The sequence below is a fragment of the Spermophilus citellus genome (genome assembly GCF_964194105.1).
Source record: "Spermophilus citellus genome assembly, chromosome: 3".
Classification (NCBI taxonomy): Eukaryota; Metazoa; Chordata; class Mammalia; order Rodentia; family Sciuridae; genus Spermophilus; species Spermophilus citellus.
The window spans coordinates 6,438,239-6,457,485 of NC_138184.1; the positions used below are offsets into that span (position 1 = coordinate 6,438,239).

Below are 19,247 nucleotides of genomic sequence, written 5' to 3' on the forward strand. Positions count from 1 at the left end.
GTTGAGAAAAATCACACTCACTGGCGGGAGAAACTAAGGATGAAGGGTCTCCATCCTAAGGAGAGCTCATAAAGTGCTAATTAACTGGGATTCCAGATGGCTATCCATTGAAACTTACCTTTACCTGCTTCTGTAAGAGCTACACCAGCAACATGGAAGCTGAGAACCACACAGTCCTGTCACAGTTCCTCCTCCTGGGCCTCTCAGATGATCCCAAACTGCAGCCCGTCCTCTTTGGCCTGTTCCTGTCCATGTACCTGGTCGCAGTGCTTGGGAACCTGCTCATCATCCTGGCCGTCAGCTCTGACTCCCACCTCCACACCCCCATGTACTTCTTCCTCTCCAACCTGTCCCTCACTGACATCTGCTTCATCTCCACCACAGTCCCAAAGATGCTGGTGAACATCCAGGCACATAGCAATGACATCTCCTACACAGAGTGCCTGACTCAAGTGTATTTTTTCCTTATGTTTCTTGGAGTGGATAATTTTCTGCTGACGGTGATGGCCTATGACCGCTTTGTGGCCATCTGCCACCCCCTGAACTACACAGTCATCATAAACCCTCGGCTCTGTGTCCTCCTGGTTCTGACATCTTGGCTCATCATGCTCTGGGTCTCCCTGATTCATATTCTACTGGCAAAACGACTGACCTTCTCCACAGGTACTGAAATCCCACATTTCTTCTGTGAAGTGGCTCAGCTTCTCAAGGTGGCCAGCTCTGACACCCTCGTCAATATCATCTTTTTGTATGTGTCAACTGCTTTGCTGGGCATGATTCCTATGACAGGGATCCTCTTCTCTTACTCTCAGATTGTCTCCTCCTTAATCAGAATGTCCTCCATTGAGAGCAAGTACAAAGCCTTCTCCACCTGTGGGTCCCACCTCTGTGTGGTCTCCTTGTTCTATGGAACAGCACTTGGGGTTTACCTCAGCTCTGCTGTGACCCATTCTCCACAGGCAAGCTCCGTTGCCTCCGTGATGTACACTGTGGTCACCCCCATGCTGAACCCCTTCATCTACAGCCTGAGGAACAAGGATGTGAAGGGGGCCCTGGGGAGACTCCTCAGCAGAGCAGCCTCTGGTCCTTAAGGAATGACTGACCTGAGAAGTAGAGGGACACTGTGGCCTGTAGGGCAAATGTTGTTTCAATGTCCAGCACCAGGCTCTGTTTCTTTCCTAAAACATGCATTTGATTTCTTCTATACCCTATGCCTTTGCTTCTGTAGATTTTTGTATACCTCCCTAACAATTACTTCAGTGTTTTCTTTTTAATTTTCTCCTCTGTATGTAGCCCGTAATATTTCAAGTTTTGTAAGTTTTCTTGCAGGCATTTCTAGATTTCCGACTTGACATGAAGAACTTATATCAAATGAAGACATGGTTTCCTGAAAAATTATGGGATGAATATTCTCCACCTTAATGTGATTTTGTTCTTTTTTCTCTGGAATAAATGAAAATCATTAGAACAAAGTGCTACCAGGCTCTGCTTGTGACTCCATATTTGTGTATATATTCATTTTGGAGGGATTTGAGACATTTTCTGTTTTTATTTCTTCACATGATTTCTGAAGAGAAGCAACATATTGGATGGACTAAAACAGGAAGCTAAAAATGAGCACACCCTAATACCCTTGTTTTCCTGCTTTTTGTAGCAGCAGTGATTGGATTTTGAATATGAAGGATACAATCCAGCTTTAAAAGAGCATGTGTTTCTCTGTTACACAGTAATATAATGCCTATGATATTCTGAAAGATTGTTTCATTCTTTTTTTGGGGGGAGGGGTACCGGGGATTGAACTCAGGGGCACTCAATTACTGAGCCACATCCCCAACCCTGTTTTGTATTTTATTTACAGACAGGGTCTCATTGGGTTGCTTAGCACCCCACTTTTGCTGAGGCTGGCTTTGAACTCACGATCTTCCTGTCTCAACCTCCTGAGCCACTGGGATTACATACCCAACTGCTTAATTATTTTTGATCTATAATTTCCCCTTTCTTCCTTCTTATCTTCATATTTTCTCCTTCTTTCGTTCCCTCCTTCCTTAGTTTCCTCATTTCTTTGGGCTCTTTTGTAGGTTAAAGTTAACTATCTTCTTTACTATGGCTAAAGATCGACTTTAAGTATACACCACAAGTTGTTTATCCATTGATGGACATGTGGGTTATTTCCACCTTTAACTATTAGTAAATTACTGCTCTGGATATGCACAATTGGGTATTCTTTGTGTTGCATAAATGATGCTTTGGTGAATGACAGGCTGTCTGTGTGATGGTGATCCCATAAAACTGGTTTGCCTAGTGGTGTCACAGTCATGATAGTTTATGTAAGTGCACTGCAGGATGATTGAACACTGATAAAATTGCCTAATGTTCATTTCTCAGAATATATTCTCATTGTTAAACAGTGTGTGACTACATGATTCTCATTTTACCGGTAATGTATATAGGGATGGGACAGCTTGATTGTGTGGTATTTCACTTAGCAGAATTACCATGCAGGTTTTTGTTGTGGCCAGCAAATTTTATATTTTAATGTATGGAGGTTCTGTTATCTTGCATCCTTGCCAATATTAGTGATATATAATTTTATAAAAAGTATGCCACTCTTGACTCTGAAGTAGCACCTCATTTGCTTTTGATTTGTGTTTCCCTGTGAGTCATTGAGCATCTTTTCAGGTGCTTCTTTGAAGTTAATGCATCTTCTATGCAGAAATGCCTTATTAAATCTTAGCTCATTTAGCAATTGTGTAGATTATGCTTTTTTTTCCTGTTAAAATTTCATTATTTTGTCAGGATACTTGACCCTTATCAGATGAATGTTTTAATAATATTTTTTCCATTCTGTATGTTAGTATTCCCTTTTCCTCAAACGTTCAGTTTAATGTTAATTATGCCCACCTTGATGTGCAAGAAATCTATTGAAGTTATTTCTGTCTAATGGAAGCTTTGTGTCATTGGACGAACATCATGTTGCCTATCATGACATTTAAGGCTCCTTTTTCTCCATATACTCACCAGCCCTTGTTGTCATCTGTGTTTTTGACAATATCCCCTCTAATGTGTGAGATGATGTCTCCTTGCAGTTTACTTTGCATTAAACTAATGAATAGTGACAGTGAGCATTTTCTTCATATACTTGTTAGATATTTGTGTCTGTCTGTCTGTCTATCTATCTATCTATCTATCTATCTATCTATCTATCTATCTATCCAGACACATTCAAATACATATAAGTGAGTAATCATTGTCTCAACCAATATCATAGTGTTTTCTCTAGTTGTCTTCTAATAGTTTTATAATTTCAGGTCTTACATTAGAATCTCGAATTCTTAGTCATTTTTATGTGCATGTTGTCACAAAGGGTCTATGTTCATTTTTCTATATATGGATATCCAGTTTTCCTAGAATCATTGACTGAACACATTTCTCCTCTCCCAACCATGTGTTCTTGACATTATTGTCAAAAATAGTTTAATTATGAATTGATCCATAAACTGGTGCATTCATTTCTGGGCTTGCTATCCTGTTCCATTGTCTTTATGTCCATTTTATGCCTCTGTTAGGCTCCATTTCCTTGATAGTGTGTCTTGGTGTGTATAAATTTTTGAATTTATTTAAGAGCAACATAACTTTTTTGTTGTTTTTTTTTGTTTGTTTTTTGCTTTTTTTTTAATGAATTGGGGTCATTTCAAAAATCCAAGGTGAAGATGTAATATTCAGGTCTATTCTAAAAGATTTATGATTTTACCGATAATATTTAAACTATTGGATTTTTGGGGTTATATATGGTGTGAGCTAGGTCTCCAAATTACTTTCTTTTTATTAAATTCATTCCTGGAAATTTCACTAGATATGTTTGTGAATCACATCATTAATTATATCTATTTGGCAGTGAAACATGACACTCAGGTGTTCTCCTTATCTAAAAGGCATTGCAAGGAAGGCAATTATGTTTATAGAGAAATAGGTGAGAAAGTAATGATTATGGTTGATGGAGCCCTAGTCATGGTTTTTCAGTTCTCATACTTAAGGCAAGTCTTCCCCAAATTCTAATGCATATTCATGATGAATAAGCTCTCATGGGTCACTGTTCTTATTGACATTTATGTTTCCAGGAAGCCAACTTGGAAATTAGGGCACTTGTTCATGAAATGTCTTGGAGAATGTGATTGGAACAAATATCTGTGTAGAGAATTTGAACAGATTTCACTATTCCAATAACTATAGGAAAAGACCTGTAAAAGGCGTAAGTAAACCAGATAAGACATCACAGTCATATCTATCAAGTGGTGATCAGGAAAGGGTTCTTCTTCCTCAGTGTTAAAGAATTAACACTCAAGAAATGCCAAGGCAAGGGGAGCAAGCATGTTTTATTTAGGAAAGGGATAGAGATAGACTTCTCCAAAGAGAAGGGGGACTTGAGCTGAAAACCCATGGGGCGGGGTGTGATTTAATTTCTTATAACCCTGGAATTCCCCTCTTTAATCATTGTCTTCTCTTTCTTCCATGCATATGTGAATGACAGCAAGAGTGTAGGGTTAACCATTAGCAACACATTGTTCTCTCTTCAATAACCTGTCATCACCCTCTCAACCCCCATCATTGATTACTGCACTGACTGCCTAACTTTTACCTCTGTCTCATTCCTCACTCAAGAACTTTGGGTCCTTAAATCTTCTTAGGGCATTTGGGTTCCAACTCATTTTGGCTACTTCCTGCTGAAAGTGGGTGGTTTTGGGAGAATGAAACCTGAAGTCTTTATTCTCTATCAGGTGGGGCAGTATTTAGCATTATTAGGACAGTCCAGAGGGCCATGATGACTGTTGTTGGGTGACTGGATGAGGTGAGATCATGCTAACATAATAATAAATAAGCAGCAAAACATTATTTTTGCAAACAATCAGTGTGAAAGCAATCAGTATTATTGGCTGGTCTCTGGACACCATGAAGATGGTAACTCATTAAAGCTCTAAGTGGGATCCACATGCCACTGATCTGTGAGTGGAGGTCAGTTAAGGAATTGGAAACATTAGCAGAGTTGTTAGAGACATATACATAACATTTAGTTTTTTATAATGTCACAGATATCCTCGTGAACTCTATTTAAGATATTTAATGCCATCTTATTTTTGTAAAATATCTTTCTATTGGCAATACCTCTATGTTTACTAGAGATCCCTTTATCTCTGTCACTTAGGACTTTCTTGGTAAAGTTAATTAGTAATTTTATGTGCCATATTACATTATTTAGACGAGTATGAGGGATAAATATTGGGGCTAGATGCCATGCTAGTAAACATAGACCAAGCCTGCTTACGTGGAATGTTAGGAATCTCAAAGTGATTCAAAATAGCTTGTGACTCTGACAGTCTCTTTTGATAGTTATCAGACAACTCCTGTCTAAAAACCCTTCATTTAAAACCTCCAGCTTTACTTACTTTAGGCAGGCTGACACAAGTTGTACAATTTAAAATACATTAAAAAACTATCGTCTTTCCTTTTAAATACCCAGGTATGTCTGTCTGTGTTTTAGTTATAACTCTCTTGCTAGATGTTTAAGACCAAGTTAGTCAAATTGACCTTGTTTCTATCTACTGTTAAGAGTCAACTAAGATTCTTCAGAGAATCACTCTTGGGAACTCGAAAGAAGCCTCTTAGTTTCTCTAGTGCCACCTGCCAGGATGGATCAGATTCTTGCTGACCACATGGAAGCATCAGGGATATTTTGCCCTTTAATTACCCTCCTTTTTGCAGAATGTGCACTGGTTGGCTTCCTGGTCTCTATGATCCCATTGATCCTCCTGATTGGGAGGTCATGGGACCAGAGTTGCAAGGCCCTTGGTGAAGGCCCCTGGGTCCACACTGACCTCAAAGAGCAAGAGCCAAATATTGGCTATTTTCCTTGGCCCTTTTATTTTCTTAACTTTAGTCTCCAAGTTTTAGTTTTAAACATGTAGCAGGCCAGTGTCACCAATCTTGAAGTAGGAGAACTGGGGTTTTAACTTTAATGTTTATAATTTTACAAGAACTTACCTCCTTCCATTTAACTGGGGTCAGTATGAGTACTGGAAGTCAGCCATGTCTGTCTATCTTATAGGTGATGGCTTAAGCTTGTTTAATTTGTCGAATTAACCCACATTGTTTTATGAGATGTGTACTTCTGCAAAGCGCTAGCAGATAATAGATACGATATTTTACAAGGAAAATACAAAATGGAATTAACAAGCGCAGAGACATAATCAGTTTGTATAATAACTATGAACCAAGAAACATATTTTTTATAATCCCAAACCTTAGTTTATAGTTATATACTATATCCCCTGTTTATTTTGAGATCACAGTAATTTTTATAACAAAAATCTATAATTTAGAACTTAAATTTAAATGAACTTAAGTTTAGCCTAATTTAGAGTCATTTTACCATGGAATAAAGTGAGGGCAGAGTTTTAACTCAGGTGAGGTAGACTTTTGACAAATCTTAGGTAAAGTATTTTATTTCTGAACCTGATCTTTGCCTCTTTCTTAAATATTATTTTACAAACTTCTCATATATTATTTTCTAAGTCTACTAGAAAAGTCTACTAGTTCCCTTAAACAATAAAACCTAATGCATTCAAGAAATTATCTTGATAGTTAAGAGCAGATTAGTGTTTTAAGAAACCATTGTTACTTTAACACATAGAGAATTTTAATAAATTTAATAAATAAATTCTTGTTTATATCAGTATATTATTTTTACCTTAGGAAAAAAGCTTTAAATAACTTTAACTGATAATGCTAATTATACTCAACTTAATTAGACACAAACCTTTTTGTGATTTTTGAGATTTATCCTTATTTTTGAGATTTTTTTTTAGATTTAATTATATATTATTTTTAAGTTTTCTATCTGACCCAAAATGTTAATAAATTTTTAAATAGACCACTGAAAAATGGGGAGGGGTAATTCATGACAAAATAATTAATAAGCTTAATACACAAACAGCTTAAAAATCTATAAGGAAAAAAAATATAATGCTCCAATAGAAAAACTAAACAAAAGTTTTAAAGAAGAGATTTTTTCCTCCAAAAACCTTGTGTAACTTACTTAGACACACTACAACTTGTTTAATTAGTCATACAAAAGACTTTCTCATCCAGAAACCCTTCTTTTTCCTTCTAATTTCCAATTAAAATATATTTCCATACCTAGAACTTTTTTATATCTATTTCCTAGTTGCTGACCCTTTTTTAAAATTTATATTCTGAAAAATCCTTATGGGATTTCTGAATTTAGACAAATTACTCAATTTTAGTAAGATGAAATTCTTTATGCTTTTTATAGCACTTTAATTGAAACACAACTAGAAACTTTTATACTTTTTTGCACATAGAATTATACTTGATATTATATTAACTCTTAGTAACCTTGATTTTAGTGAAGACCCAGAAACAAAGCAATCTTTTTTTTTTTTTTGAGGGTGGGCACTGAGGATTGAACTCAGGGGCACTCAACTACTGAGCCACATCTCCAGCCCTATTTTGTATTTATTTAGAGATAGGGTCCCAATGTGGTACCCAGTGATAAAAAACGGGCCTACAGTAGGTCTCACTGAATTGCTTAGTTCCTCACGTTTGCTGAGCCTAGTTTTGAACTCATGATCTTCCTTTCACATCTTCCCGAGCCACTGGGATTACAGGTATGCACTATCATGCCCAGCACAAAGCAATCTTAAACTCCTTTTTTTTATTTACAAGAATTCCCTCAATACAAACCCTCTCATAGAGAAGCATGGCTATCAGAGGGAAATATACATTTTAATACCAGTATTGTGGCAACCTTTGTGGTCATGGAATTCTAGCCCAGCACCTTGCTTGATGGCTGGCTGAAATTGGCCAATGACCTTCCCAAGAAATAGGAGAACAATAGAAAAGGGAAAAAGAATTTCATTTTCAGTTTTGATCAAACTGAAGAGATGCAGCTAGATTGCTTCTCTGTGGTTCCCACAGAATTGGTTAAAGTTTACAGAAACAAAATCGGAGTCTATACCTATGTAGATCTAGCTAGGCTGTGTTAGAGAAAGTATCAATGGTGCCCCTCCACAGCAAGGGGTCATTTTATTCCCAGCATGAGGAAGTTCGGGAGCTGTCTGATTCACCATTGCTGGGTAGAATCCAAGTAAATAAAATGAGTATCTTGAAAAGATAGCTGCTTTCCAAGATTTTCAAAATAGCCAAGATACGTAATCAATCTAACTGTCCATCAACAGGGGAGTGGATAAAGAAAATGTAGTATGTAAACACAATGAATTCTAATTTCCATACTAAAATATATTTCCATACATAGAACTTTTTTATATCTATTTCCTAGTTGCTGACCCTTTTTAAAATTTATATTCTGAAAAGTCCTTATGGGATTTCTGAATTAGAAAAGGAAATCATCTACAACTACATGGATAAACCTGGAGAACCTTATAGGAATCGAAGTAACCTAGACTAACTGAGATAAATACTACATGACCGCTCATTTGTGGAAAATTTTAGGTGATATAAAAGAAATAGAATGAGGAAGAGTGGTCACTACAGGCTGGACGTTGGGAAGGTAATACTGGGGAAATGTTGGACAAAGGGTAAGAATTCCTTTTAAATGTGAGGAACAATTCAAGAGACCTATGGCCTAGCAATTCAACTAGTGATGATGTATTGTATTCTTAAAAAATGTTGAGCTGATGTGAAATATTCTTACCCTAAAACAGATATTAATGAGGTAATGCACATGCTGATTTTTAGTCTTTACCATTGCATAATGCAAAAATAATTCTAGATTTCTTATTGTACCCATATATATCTACAATTTTATCTGTCAATTTGAATAAATATTCAATAAATAGACATGTAAACATGAAAAATAAAAGAGCTATGGAAAATTAAAAAGGAAGGACTCCTTCCCCACCCAACTTTGTGAGTCTGAAATTATTTTTACAGTTTCCAAAGATTGTTAAAAGCAGACATATTGAGGGAGTTGGCTGGTTCATGGGACTAGTTCCTTGTGAAAATTAATCATTTCCTTTGAGCACATAATATGACTTTTAAACCAAAACAAAGAAAAAAGAGATTTTTCTTGGAGTACACAAATCTATCCCTCCCACTATATAAACACAAAACTGACTGAAAAATTTCCATCCTGCTATCTCCTTTGTCCCTCAAGGGAGGTGAACTGTTGCAAACTGGAAAGACAGTAGAGGACAATTTACTTAATGAGGAGATCTGAGAATTCAAACCTGAGACAGTAGAAACTTTAAGCTCAACTTGTCTCTCTGGCCCCTCGCCTGCACCTCTCTGGTCTCAGCCTCTGTGAAGAGACAAGTGAGCTTCCCAGGGACAGATGGTGGAGAAGACAATATCTGAGAGAGCTGGTGTCCCTGTAAGGCTAGTGGAGGAAGAAGGAAAGAGGAGATGACGTGGGTACTGGGTTTTACCTCTAGGATAGTAAGAATATGAATGACCCATGTTTATGGAGTCTATGAGGAATGAGTGTGGAGTACCGATGTACTTCAGTTTCCATTAGGACCTGTCTCTTCCAGGTGTTCTGTTTCCTTTTCTCATTCTTTGGGATCTAGAGCTTCTCTCTATGATAGGATTTTTTTTAAAAGAACCTCCAATTGTTCACTAGTATTATAGGTTCTTCTAAGATTTCCTCCATCCAATTATTTATTGTTAACAACTCACTGAAGATCTTTTATGGATGAGGTATAACTTATTTTGTTTCAAAGTTGAATGTATTTTACCATTATATTTCCTCACTATTTTTTTACTGGCCTAATTGATAGCTCTTATTAGTTCTCTATTGTTCTGGTTATCATTTCACTTCAAGGTCCACACTATATACACTGCTAGTTTAATTGTTTCTGATGCTCAACACTTAGTACAATTTCCTTTTCTCATATTACCAACCAGTACGTTTTGGAAAATATTTAAAGCTGAGGTTGGTAGTGACTGCCTTGGCAGGTTCATGAATTTTGCACAAATACTGTAGTAAGTACATTGTGTTGAATGTAGAGTAGACTCTCCTGTCTGCCTTCACAGACAAAATTTGTCCTCAATCATTCTTTTTCCAGTCTTTATATTTATTCCGTGGGCATTCACAAAGCTGACCCTTTTTGTCATGGAGAATAGAAATATTTATTTTTAAATCTTAAATTTGCCTTTCACTTTTCTAGAATAAATGAGTTTATATCATATTTGATTTTGTAGTCAAATCTATTGGATATATTTTGACTATTAACTATGAAGGATTTCAATATAATACAACCCCATCCAAGAGCCCCACACAGAAGCACACACTATTACAAGTACCTTATATTTGATTTTAAAAGTGGTGTGGGCTGCATGCTTCTTCTTCTTCTTGGAAGAGTTTACTCACCAGGCATTCTCTGAATGAAGGAACCATGGGTGTCTTCATTAATTAGAAATGCAGATGGTAGTCAAAGAAGCACCCAAAATGCTCTTTTTTAAGGAACAGAATTCATCCGTGATGGAGAATTCAGTTTCAGAGGGAGAATGCCAAATGATAGCAATGAATCCTGTTGTACCGATATGTGAAGAAGAAAAGCTCCAGTGTAGTAAATGACCATCGGGTGCCACAGGAATCACAAGTAGAAATATTACATACCACGGAGTGAACACTGACTACCTCAGCTGTAGAGGTGAGGTAAAGGTAGGTAAAGAGTTTGTGTGCCTTGTTCAACATCACAGCGATGGAATGCTGGTGGAGCAAAACTCTACTCCAGGAATTCTGACTCCAGAATACCATTTTAAAGCCACGGTTATATCATGTATATCGGTAAACTTACACACATAAAACATCATAAAGGAGGAGTTTTAAAGTAACATTAACATAATAATTTCAGCATCTATTTACAGCAAGCTTTACTGAGACTCCTACTGAGCACAAAAGAACTTGTAATCCTCATCAATAGGTCATAGAAATAACTATATATGTAGAAAGAAAATAAGGGAGAGAACTACCACATCACTATCAATTCTCATGTCATAGCATAAAGTCTAGATAGAGTAAAAATCCGTGATTAATCATGATTATAGAGATACAGCATGAAGAATTATGAACATTTCCAAGAAAAGGATGAGAAATTTCTGTAATTCTTATGGAAGGATTTCATTGAGGAGGCATGGACTCATGTGCATAAATTTTTAAAAATGAGAATTAAAACTTGCAAGTAGATGAGAAAAGACACTTTTGCTAATTTAAAGAAAGTCTGATCATACCTCTGAAAGAGAAATGGACTTTCACTTGGGTGAGTAAGTCATTCTCCTTGGCAGACTCACAGGGAATGAAGGACACTCCCAGGGGTGATATGTGAGGTGAGGACTAGCTGAGCTTCTAGCTGAGTGATCATTGAATATTGCTTTTACCTTCTTCTGCAGAAATTACACCCACTGCATGGAAGAAGTGAACCATACATGTGCATCACAGTTCCTCCTCCTGGGCCTTTCAGATGATCCTGAACTGCAGCCTGTTCTCTTTGAACTGTTCCTGTCCATGTACCTGGTCACAGTGCTCGGGAACCTGCTCATCATCCTGGCTGTCAGCTCTGACTCCCACCTCCGCACCCCCATGTACTTCTTCCTCTCCAACTTGTCCTTTGTTGACATCTGTTGCATCTCCACCACGGTCCCAAAGATGCTGGTGAATATCCAGGTGCAGAGAAAAGACATCTCCTACATAGAGTGCTTCACTCAAGTGTATTTTTTGATTATTTTTATTGGAATGGATAATTTCCTCTTATCTGTGATGGCCTTTGACCGCTTTGTGGCCATCTGCCACCCTCTGAATTACACAGTCATCATGAACCCCCGGCTCTGTGTCGTCCTGGTTCTGTTGTGTTGGTTCATCATGTTCTGGGTCTCCCTGATTCATATTCTACTGGTGAAGCGACTGACCTCCTCCGTAGGCACTGAAATCCCACATTTCTTCTGTGAGCTGACTCAGCTTCTCGATGTAGCCAGCTCTGATACTCAAGTCAATTACGTTGTTATGCATGTGTTGTTTGCCTTGCTGGGTGTGATTCCTATGACTGGGATCCTCTACTCTTACTCTCAGATTATCTCCTCCTTATTGAAGATGTCCTCCATTGTGAACAAATACAAAGCCTTTTCCACCTGTGGGTCTCACCTCTGTGTGGTTTCCTTGTTTTATGGAACAGCATTTGGGGTTTATCTCAGTTCTGCTGTGACCCATGCTTCCCAGAGACGTTTGATCACCTCAGTAATGTACAGTGTGGTCATCCCCATGCTGAACCCCTTCATCTACAGCCTGAGGAACAAGGATGTGAAAGGGGCTCTGGGGAGACTCCTCAGCAGAGCAGCCTCTGGTCTTTGAGACCTCAGAAATAAAGAGACTTTCTTATGCTGAAACACAATTATTTTTAAATATCATTGTTCATGTGTGAGTGCAGTCACATGTTGTATTCTTGATGATTTGTGTAAAGGATAGACTGTCTATGATTGTGGTCATAACATTGGATTGCCTAGTGATGTCACAGCCATGGTAGTTAACGTGGTGCACGCTATGGTGTTTGCACAAAGGAACTTTGCTCATTTAGAAATTCTACACATTGTACTTTTCTTGTGCTAAAAATTGATTGCGTTGTCTGGCTACTTGACACTTCTTACATATGTGTTTGCAAATAATTTTCAAGCTGTATGTTTTTCTTTCTTTTTTCTCAAGTATGCAGTTCATTGTGATTCATTACTTATACTAATTGTGATGTACAAGTGATCTCTTGGCATTCTTCATTCTGACTGGAATTTTGTGCCCTTTACCAAAATGTACCTAACCTTCAACCCTCACCTCTAATATTCACCGTTCTACTCTGTCTACAAATTCTACTTCTTCAGACTTATATATCAGTGAGCAAGTTAGCTCACTGGTCATTGGTATTTTTCATCATAAGTCTGGTTTATTCCACTTGACATAATGTCACAGACGTTCATCCATGTAGCAGCAAATGCTAAGATTTCTTTCTTTCTTTCTTTCTTTCTTTCTTTCTTTCTTTCTTTCTTTCTTTCTTTCTTTCTTTCTTCCTTCCTTCCTTCCTTCCTTCCTTCCTTCCTTCCTTCCCTGGGGATTGAATGCAGAGGTACTTAATCATGGAACCACATCCCCAGCCTTTTCATTTCATTTTATTTTAAAACAGGGTCTCACTAAGTTATTGAGGTGGCCTTGAACCTGGGATCCTCCTGCCTCAGACACCCAAGGCACTGCAATTACAGGGGTGTGCCACCATGTCTGGCTAGGATCACCTGTTTCTTAGCATGACTACTGTTCCCTTTTGAGTATATAATGAGCCACATTTTCAATCTATTCATCTGATAGTAAACACTTGACTGTTGTGAATAATGCTGCCATGATAATGGGAATATACATTTATTTTGACATACTGATTTCGTGTCCTCTGGATAAACACGCAGCAATGGTATTGCTGGATATGATAGGAGTACTATTTTAATTTTTCTAAATCCCTGCACACTTTCTTCCATAATTACTATACTGATTTACATTTCAGACAACAGAATTTAATGGTCCCTTTTATCAATATCCTCGCCCAAAACAGTAACTTCTGTGCTTTTGATAATAGTCATTTTAATACATGTGAGGTGATGTCTCCTAGCAGATTTATACGTGTTATGCTAATGATCAGTGATGCTGAGCATTTTTTAATTTTTTTTCAGTACCATGGATTGAACCTATGGGTGCTTAAACACTAAGATACATCCCCAGCCCTGTTTTTATATTATTTTATTTTTGAGGCAGGGTCTCACTAAGTGGCATAGGGCCTTGCTAATTTGCTGAGGCTGGCTTCGAAACACCTGCCTCAGCCTCTAGAGTTGTTGGGATTACAGGCATGTACCACCTAGCCCCACTACAATGGAAAATATTTCTAGCTATCATATTGTACATAATAAATATTTACAATATTACCTGTCAGTTTAAATAATTAAATAAATAGGCAAACACATGAAAATGAAAAATAGGTAAGCACCTGAACATAAAAATAAAAGAGGAAAATTACAAAAGAAAGAACTTCATTTGTCTATAACATCATAAATTTGAAATGATTTCTAAAATCTCAAGATCATTCAAAGAAGGCACATCAGAGGAGATGGCTCCTGAAACCTGTTCTTTATAGGAATGAACTGTTCCTTATGACTGTGAAATCAAACCAAGAAAAAAGATTTTTTTCTTAGAAGATATACACCCATTTTCCCCTGCCACTTTCTCCAGAAATGCAAAGCTGATGAAAAATTTCCACTGTTCTTTCTCCTTTCTATCCCAGGGGAGTTGACTAGTTTGGAGAGTGAAAAGATACATGAACAATTTGCTAAATGATGAGCTTTGAGGATTCATGCCTTGAGACTAGAAACTTTTAAACATGCCTCTCTGGCGCCTCACTGCTGTACTGCGTAATCTCGGTCTCTATGAATAAGTAAGAGGGCTTTCTGGGAACAGATTGTGGAGAAGATAAAGCTTCAGTGGCAGCCACTGGAGACAGTAGGTGTGTCCAAGTGAGGCGCATGGAGGAAGAAGGAAAAGGGGAGAGAATGTGGGACTGGGCTCTCCCTCCAACACTGAGAACAGGAACGCTCCACATTTCTTTGGGCTGAGAAGGTGAAGTCCCTGATCTGTGAGTGCACTTTTGTTTCCATTGAGACCTGCCTCCTCCTATCCTCTGTTTATCCTCTCACTCTTTGGAATTTAGAACCTTTCTCCGGAAAGAGTGATATCGTAGACAGTCTAATTCTTTTACAATCTTTCTGACGAATTGTATGCTACTGCCAGATTTTCTGCATCCAATTACTTATTTATTAACTATTCATACTCTCTCTCTCTCTCTCTCTCTCTCTCTCTATATATATATATATATATATATATATATATATATATATATATATATATATATATAATTCAAGGCATGAATCCTCAAAGCTCATCATTTAGCAAATTGTTCTCCACTGTGGGCCTCATATACACACACACACACACACACACACACACACACACACACATCTATATAGGGGGAGAGAGAGAGAGAGAGAGAGAGAGAGGGATTGCAACTGAGGTGCTTAATTACTGAGCCATATTTCCAGCTCTTTTTAAATTTTAAATTTTAAAAAATTTTCAGGCAGGGTCCCATTAAGTTGCTAAGAACCTTGTTATGTTGCTTACGCTGGCTTTGAACTTGTGATTCTCCTGCCTCATACTCCAGGGTCACTGGGATTATAGGCATGTGCCTTCATGTTCAGTTCTCTGAAGACCTATTATGCACAAAGTATTGTTTATTTTGTTTCACACTTGATTGAATTTTCTGTTGTTTTCTCCCATCTTACCTTGCTGTGTTACTAATCAGTAGCTAATATTAATTCAATTTTTTGTCATTATTGTTTAACTTTAGGGTCCATAGTCTATCTACTTTTAATGTGATTATTTCTGATGTTTTAACATTCAGTCCAATTCCCTCTTCTCATTTCACCAACCCTTTGAAAAGTGCAAATGGTTGAATGTGGAATATATTGCCTCGGAATGTTCATAAATTTAGCACAAACATTGTAATGTTTTATATGGCTTGAAAACAGTCACTCTATATCATCGATCACAGCCTTGCTTGCTACACACAGTAAGGCTTATAAATATTCTCAAGTACATTACAGAAGCTGAGGTTTTTGTTATGATATTGCTTCACTGATCTAGTTTTTGATGAAGTTTTTAAACATAATTAATCTGGCTTTCATTCCCAGAATTGATATTACTGGCTAGTACTGCATTATTCCTTTAAAATAATCATGAATGCTTGTTATTTAATTTAATTTTTAAATTCTGTGCCAATACTCAAGCATATGACCAGTTGGAAGATTTCCTCTCTGTTATACTAGATGTCGCATCATATTTATTATACATCCAACATTGAATTTCTTCAGCACTTTCAAGGTGACACACACCATGGAAATCTCACAAAAGGCAAACAAGAAAAAAAAAAACTCTTTGTAACCTTAGACCCACAAATGTACTTGTATTTACCAGTGTCATTGGAACATAACGGTAGGCTTCACTGTGGGCATCACACGCTCTAATCCATGGACCTCCACCCCTGCTCTCTGTCACACTGCCCTCTCAAATCTCTTCCATACCAAGCTCCACTGTCTGATAGGGCCACTGCATATTCTGCTCACTGAGCCTAGAATGCTTCTTCCTTCATTACTGGTGAACAATGATCCAACCTTGCTTTCTCAGATCCAACATTTCTGTTTCAGAATAGTCTCCTATCAAACTTTACAGACTAAATTGTTTCTCAGGGATTTTTTTTTTCTTATTTGCTGTTTTTGTGTATTCCCTAAGAATGCATACTTACTGACAATGTAACATAAATATTTAAAAATAAACTTATCTATTTTTACTTTTTATTTTTTGATATCAGCAATTGAACTTGGGGGTACTTGAACACTGAGGCACTCCCCAGCCCTGTTTTGTATTTTATTTGGAGACAGGATCTTACTAGTTGCTTAAGGCTCCACTTTTGCTGAGGTTGTCTTTAAACTCAAAATTCTCCTGCCTCAGCCTCCCCAGCTACTGGGATTACAGGTGTGCACCACCGCACCCAGCTTACTTTTTAATTTTTAACTCATGAATTCCCCTTTAAGGAATGTATGGATTCATGATTTGAATATTTTATTCACATCTATCAATTGTGTATTTTTGCCATTGACTGCTGATTTTAATATCATACAGCCCCACTGAAGTGTATGGCTATAGCAGCACATGCAGTCAGAAGGCCTTCTGCTTATGCCTAATGGTGGTCTGATGTTCCCCCTTTTCTGTGGGTGATCCATATACTTTTTGCTTTTAGAAGTACTCCCTCAGCAGGAATTCTCTGAATGAAGGAACTGTAGAGATCTTCATTGATTAGAAGTGTTGTACGGCAGACAAGGGGGTAAACAAACTCTTTTATTAAACATGATCAGGATTCCATTTATGATGGTTAACAGAGTTTAAATAGCATGTGTGCTAAGTTATTCCCATGCAAGATAGATTTACCGATATGTTAAGAACACAAGTTCTCATTTTGAAATGCTCACAATATGACATAGGAAGCTTGATAGAAAAATTACATCATCTCATATAAAATTTCATTCTTTGATGCTATCAGGGAGTGAACATTTACTACCTCTGCTGTGGTTGGCTTTAAACTTGTGGATGTGTGTTGTGGATGCAATGTACTGGGGCTAGAGAGTTCAAATAATCTTTCAAGGTGTGTGGTTGGAGTGAACTCTACTACAGGAATTGAGTAGCCCTTTCTCCTGTCCATTTTACTGACTCGGTAACCCCATTTTAACATCACAGATCTTTACTGTCCACTAGGAGAGATATATATAATATACATATATATGCATCTGAAATATCATAAGTGAATATTTGTAAAATACTAATAAAATTAATAATAATTATCATTTACTAATAATCTTACAACATACACAGACATTTTTAACTTTACAGATAAGACCAATGACTGTATATTTAGAAAAAAGAATGTCATTGAAAAACAGCTATCATATCAGTATGACATGTCAAGTGAAAGAATAAAGGTTGTTGGGAACAAAAATCCGTATTAATCACTATTATACAGCTGCAGCATAAAGTAACAGGGACACTGTCAAGGAAAATGTGAAATATCTTCAATTCTATGGACAGGTCACATCAAGGAAATATTAGATCATATTTATAGATTTAAAAGTAAGAATCAGTTAAAAGAATTGATTTAAAAGTGAGTTGATTATAGAACACACAGAGAGATTTGTTAAAGAAAGTTCACATGTTTGAGAACTTTAAGAGAAGTGGATGTCATTTGGCTGAGTAAATGACACTCCTTGGCAGCAATCACTACAGGATGAAGAAACTGCATACAGTGGAGTTATTCTAAAGTGATAACTAAGTGAAGTACCCTTTGCTGGTCATTGAATGCTGCTTTTCTTCCCTTCCCAGAAATCATAACAGGTAGATGGATGCACAGAATGATTCAGCCACATCCCAATTCCTCCTCCTGGGACTCTCAGAAGATCCAGACCTGCAGCCCTTTCTCTTTGGGCTGTTCCTGTGCATGTACCTGGTCACAGTGCTTGGGAACTTGCTCATCATCCTGGCCATCAGCTCTGACTCCCACCTCCACACCCCCATGTACTTCTTCCTCTCCAACCTGTCCTTTATTGACATCTGTTTCACCTCCACCACGGTCCCAAAGATGCTAGTGAATATCCAGGCACATAGCAAAGGTATCTCCTACATAGAATGCCTCACTCAGGTGTATTTTTTAATTATTTTTCTTGGAATGGATAATTTTCTACTGACTGTGATGGCATATGACCGCTTCGTGGCCATCTGCTACCCTCTGAACTACACAGTCATCATGAACCCCCGGTTCTGTGGACTGCTGGTTCTGATGTCTTGGCTCATCATGTTCTTGGTGTCCCTGATTGATATTCTACTAATGAAGCGACTGACCTTCTCCACTGGCACTAAAATCCCACATTTCTTCTGTGAACTGGCTCAGATTCTCAATGCAGCCAGCTCTGATACCCTTATCAATAATATTGTTATGTATATTCTGACTGCCCTCTTGGGTATGATTCCTATGACAGGGATCCTCTTCTCTTACTCTCAGATTGTCTCTTCCTTATTGAGGATGTCCTCCATTGCTAGCAAGTATAAAGCATTCTCCACCTGTGGGTCCCACCTCTGTGTGGTCTCCTTGTTCTATGGAACGGTGCTTGGGGTTTACCTCAGTTCTGCGGTGACCCAGGCTTCCCAGGGAAGTTCTACGGCTTCTGTAATGTACACTGTGGTCACCCCCATGCTGAACCCCTTCATCTACAGCCTGAGGAACAAGGATGTGAAGGGGGCCCTGGGGAGGCTCCTCAGCAGAGCAGCTTCTAGACCTTGATGGATCACTGACCTTGGGATTAAGGGTACATTGACCTGGACTTGGTATCCTGTCTTCTCCTCCCTAGTCACTGGGAACACAGACATGCACCACCAAATTCCAGCTATCGAACACTTCTTTTACATAGACTTGTTGAATATTTGTATATTCTTTTTGAGAAATGACTGTTCAGGTCTTTTGTTTATTTGTTGTCATGTTATTTGTATTCTTACTGTTGGATTGAAAGAGGTCCAAATATTTTGGATGTTGACATCT

General features: G+C 37.7%; 1 protein-coding gene across 4 annotated transcripts; it reads left to right on the forward strand.

Annotated features, from left to right (window-relative positions):
* Positions 1–152: 152 nt before the first annotated feature.
* LOC308645920 (olfactory receptor 7D4-like) lies at positions 153–18,992 on the forward strand (the record flags this gene model as incomplete). 4 transcript variants are annotated; one of them, XM_081288376.1, is made up of 2 exons in its annotated part: positions 153–224; positions 18,126–18,992. In XM_081288376.1, the coding sequence occupies 2 exons, from the start codon at positions 153–155 to the stop codon at positions 18,990–18,992; spliced, it is 939 nt and encodes a 312-aa protein (XP_081144502.1). The 4 variants fall into 4 exon arrangements, with proteins under 4 accessions (XP_081144502.1, XP_081144500.1, XP_081144501.1 ...); XM_081288375.1 differs by lacking the exon at positions 153–224 and adding an exon at positions 11,444–11,518; XM_081288377.1 differs by lacking the exon at positions 153–224 and adding an exon at positions 11,444–11,515.
* Between the last annotated feature and the right edge of the window lie 255 nt (positions 18,993–19,247).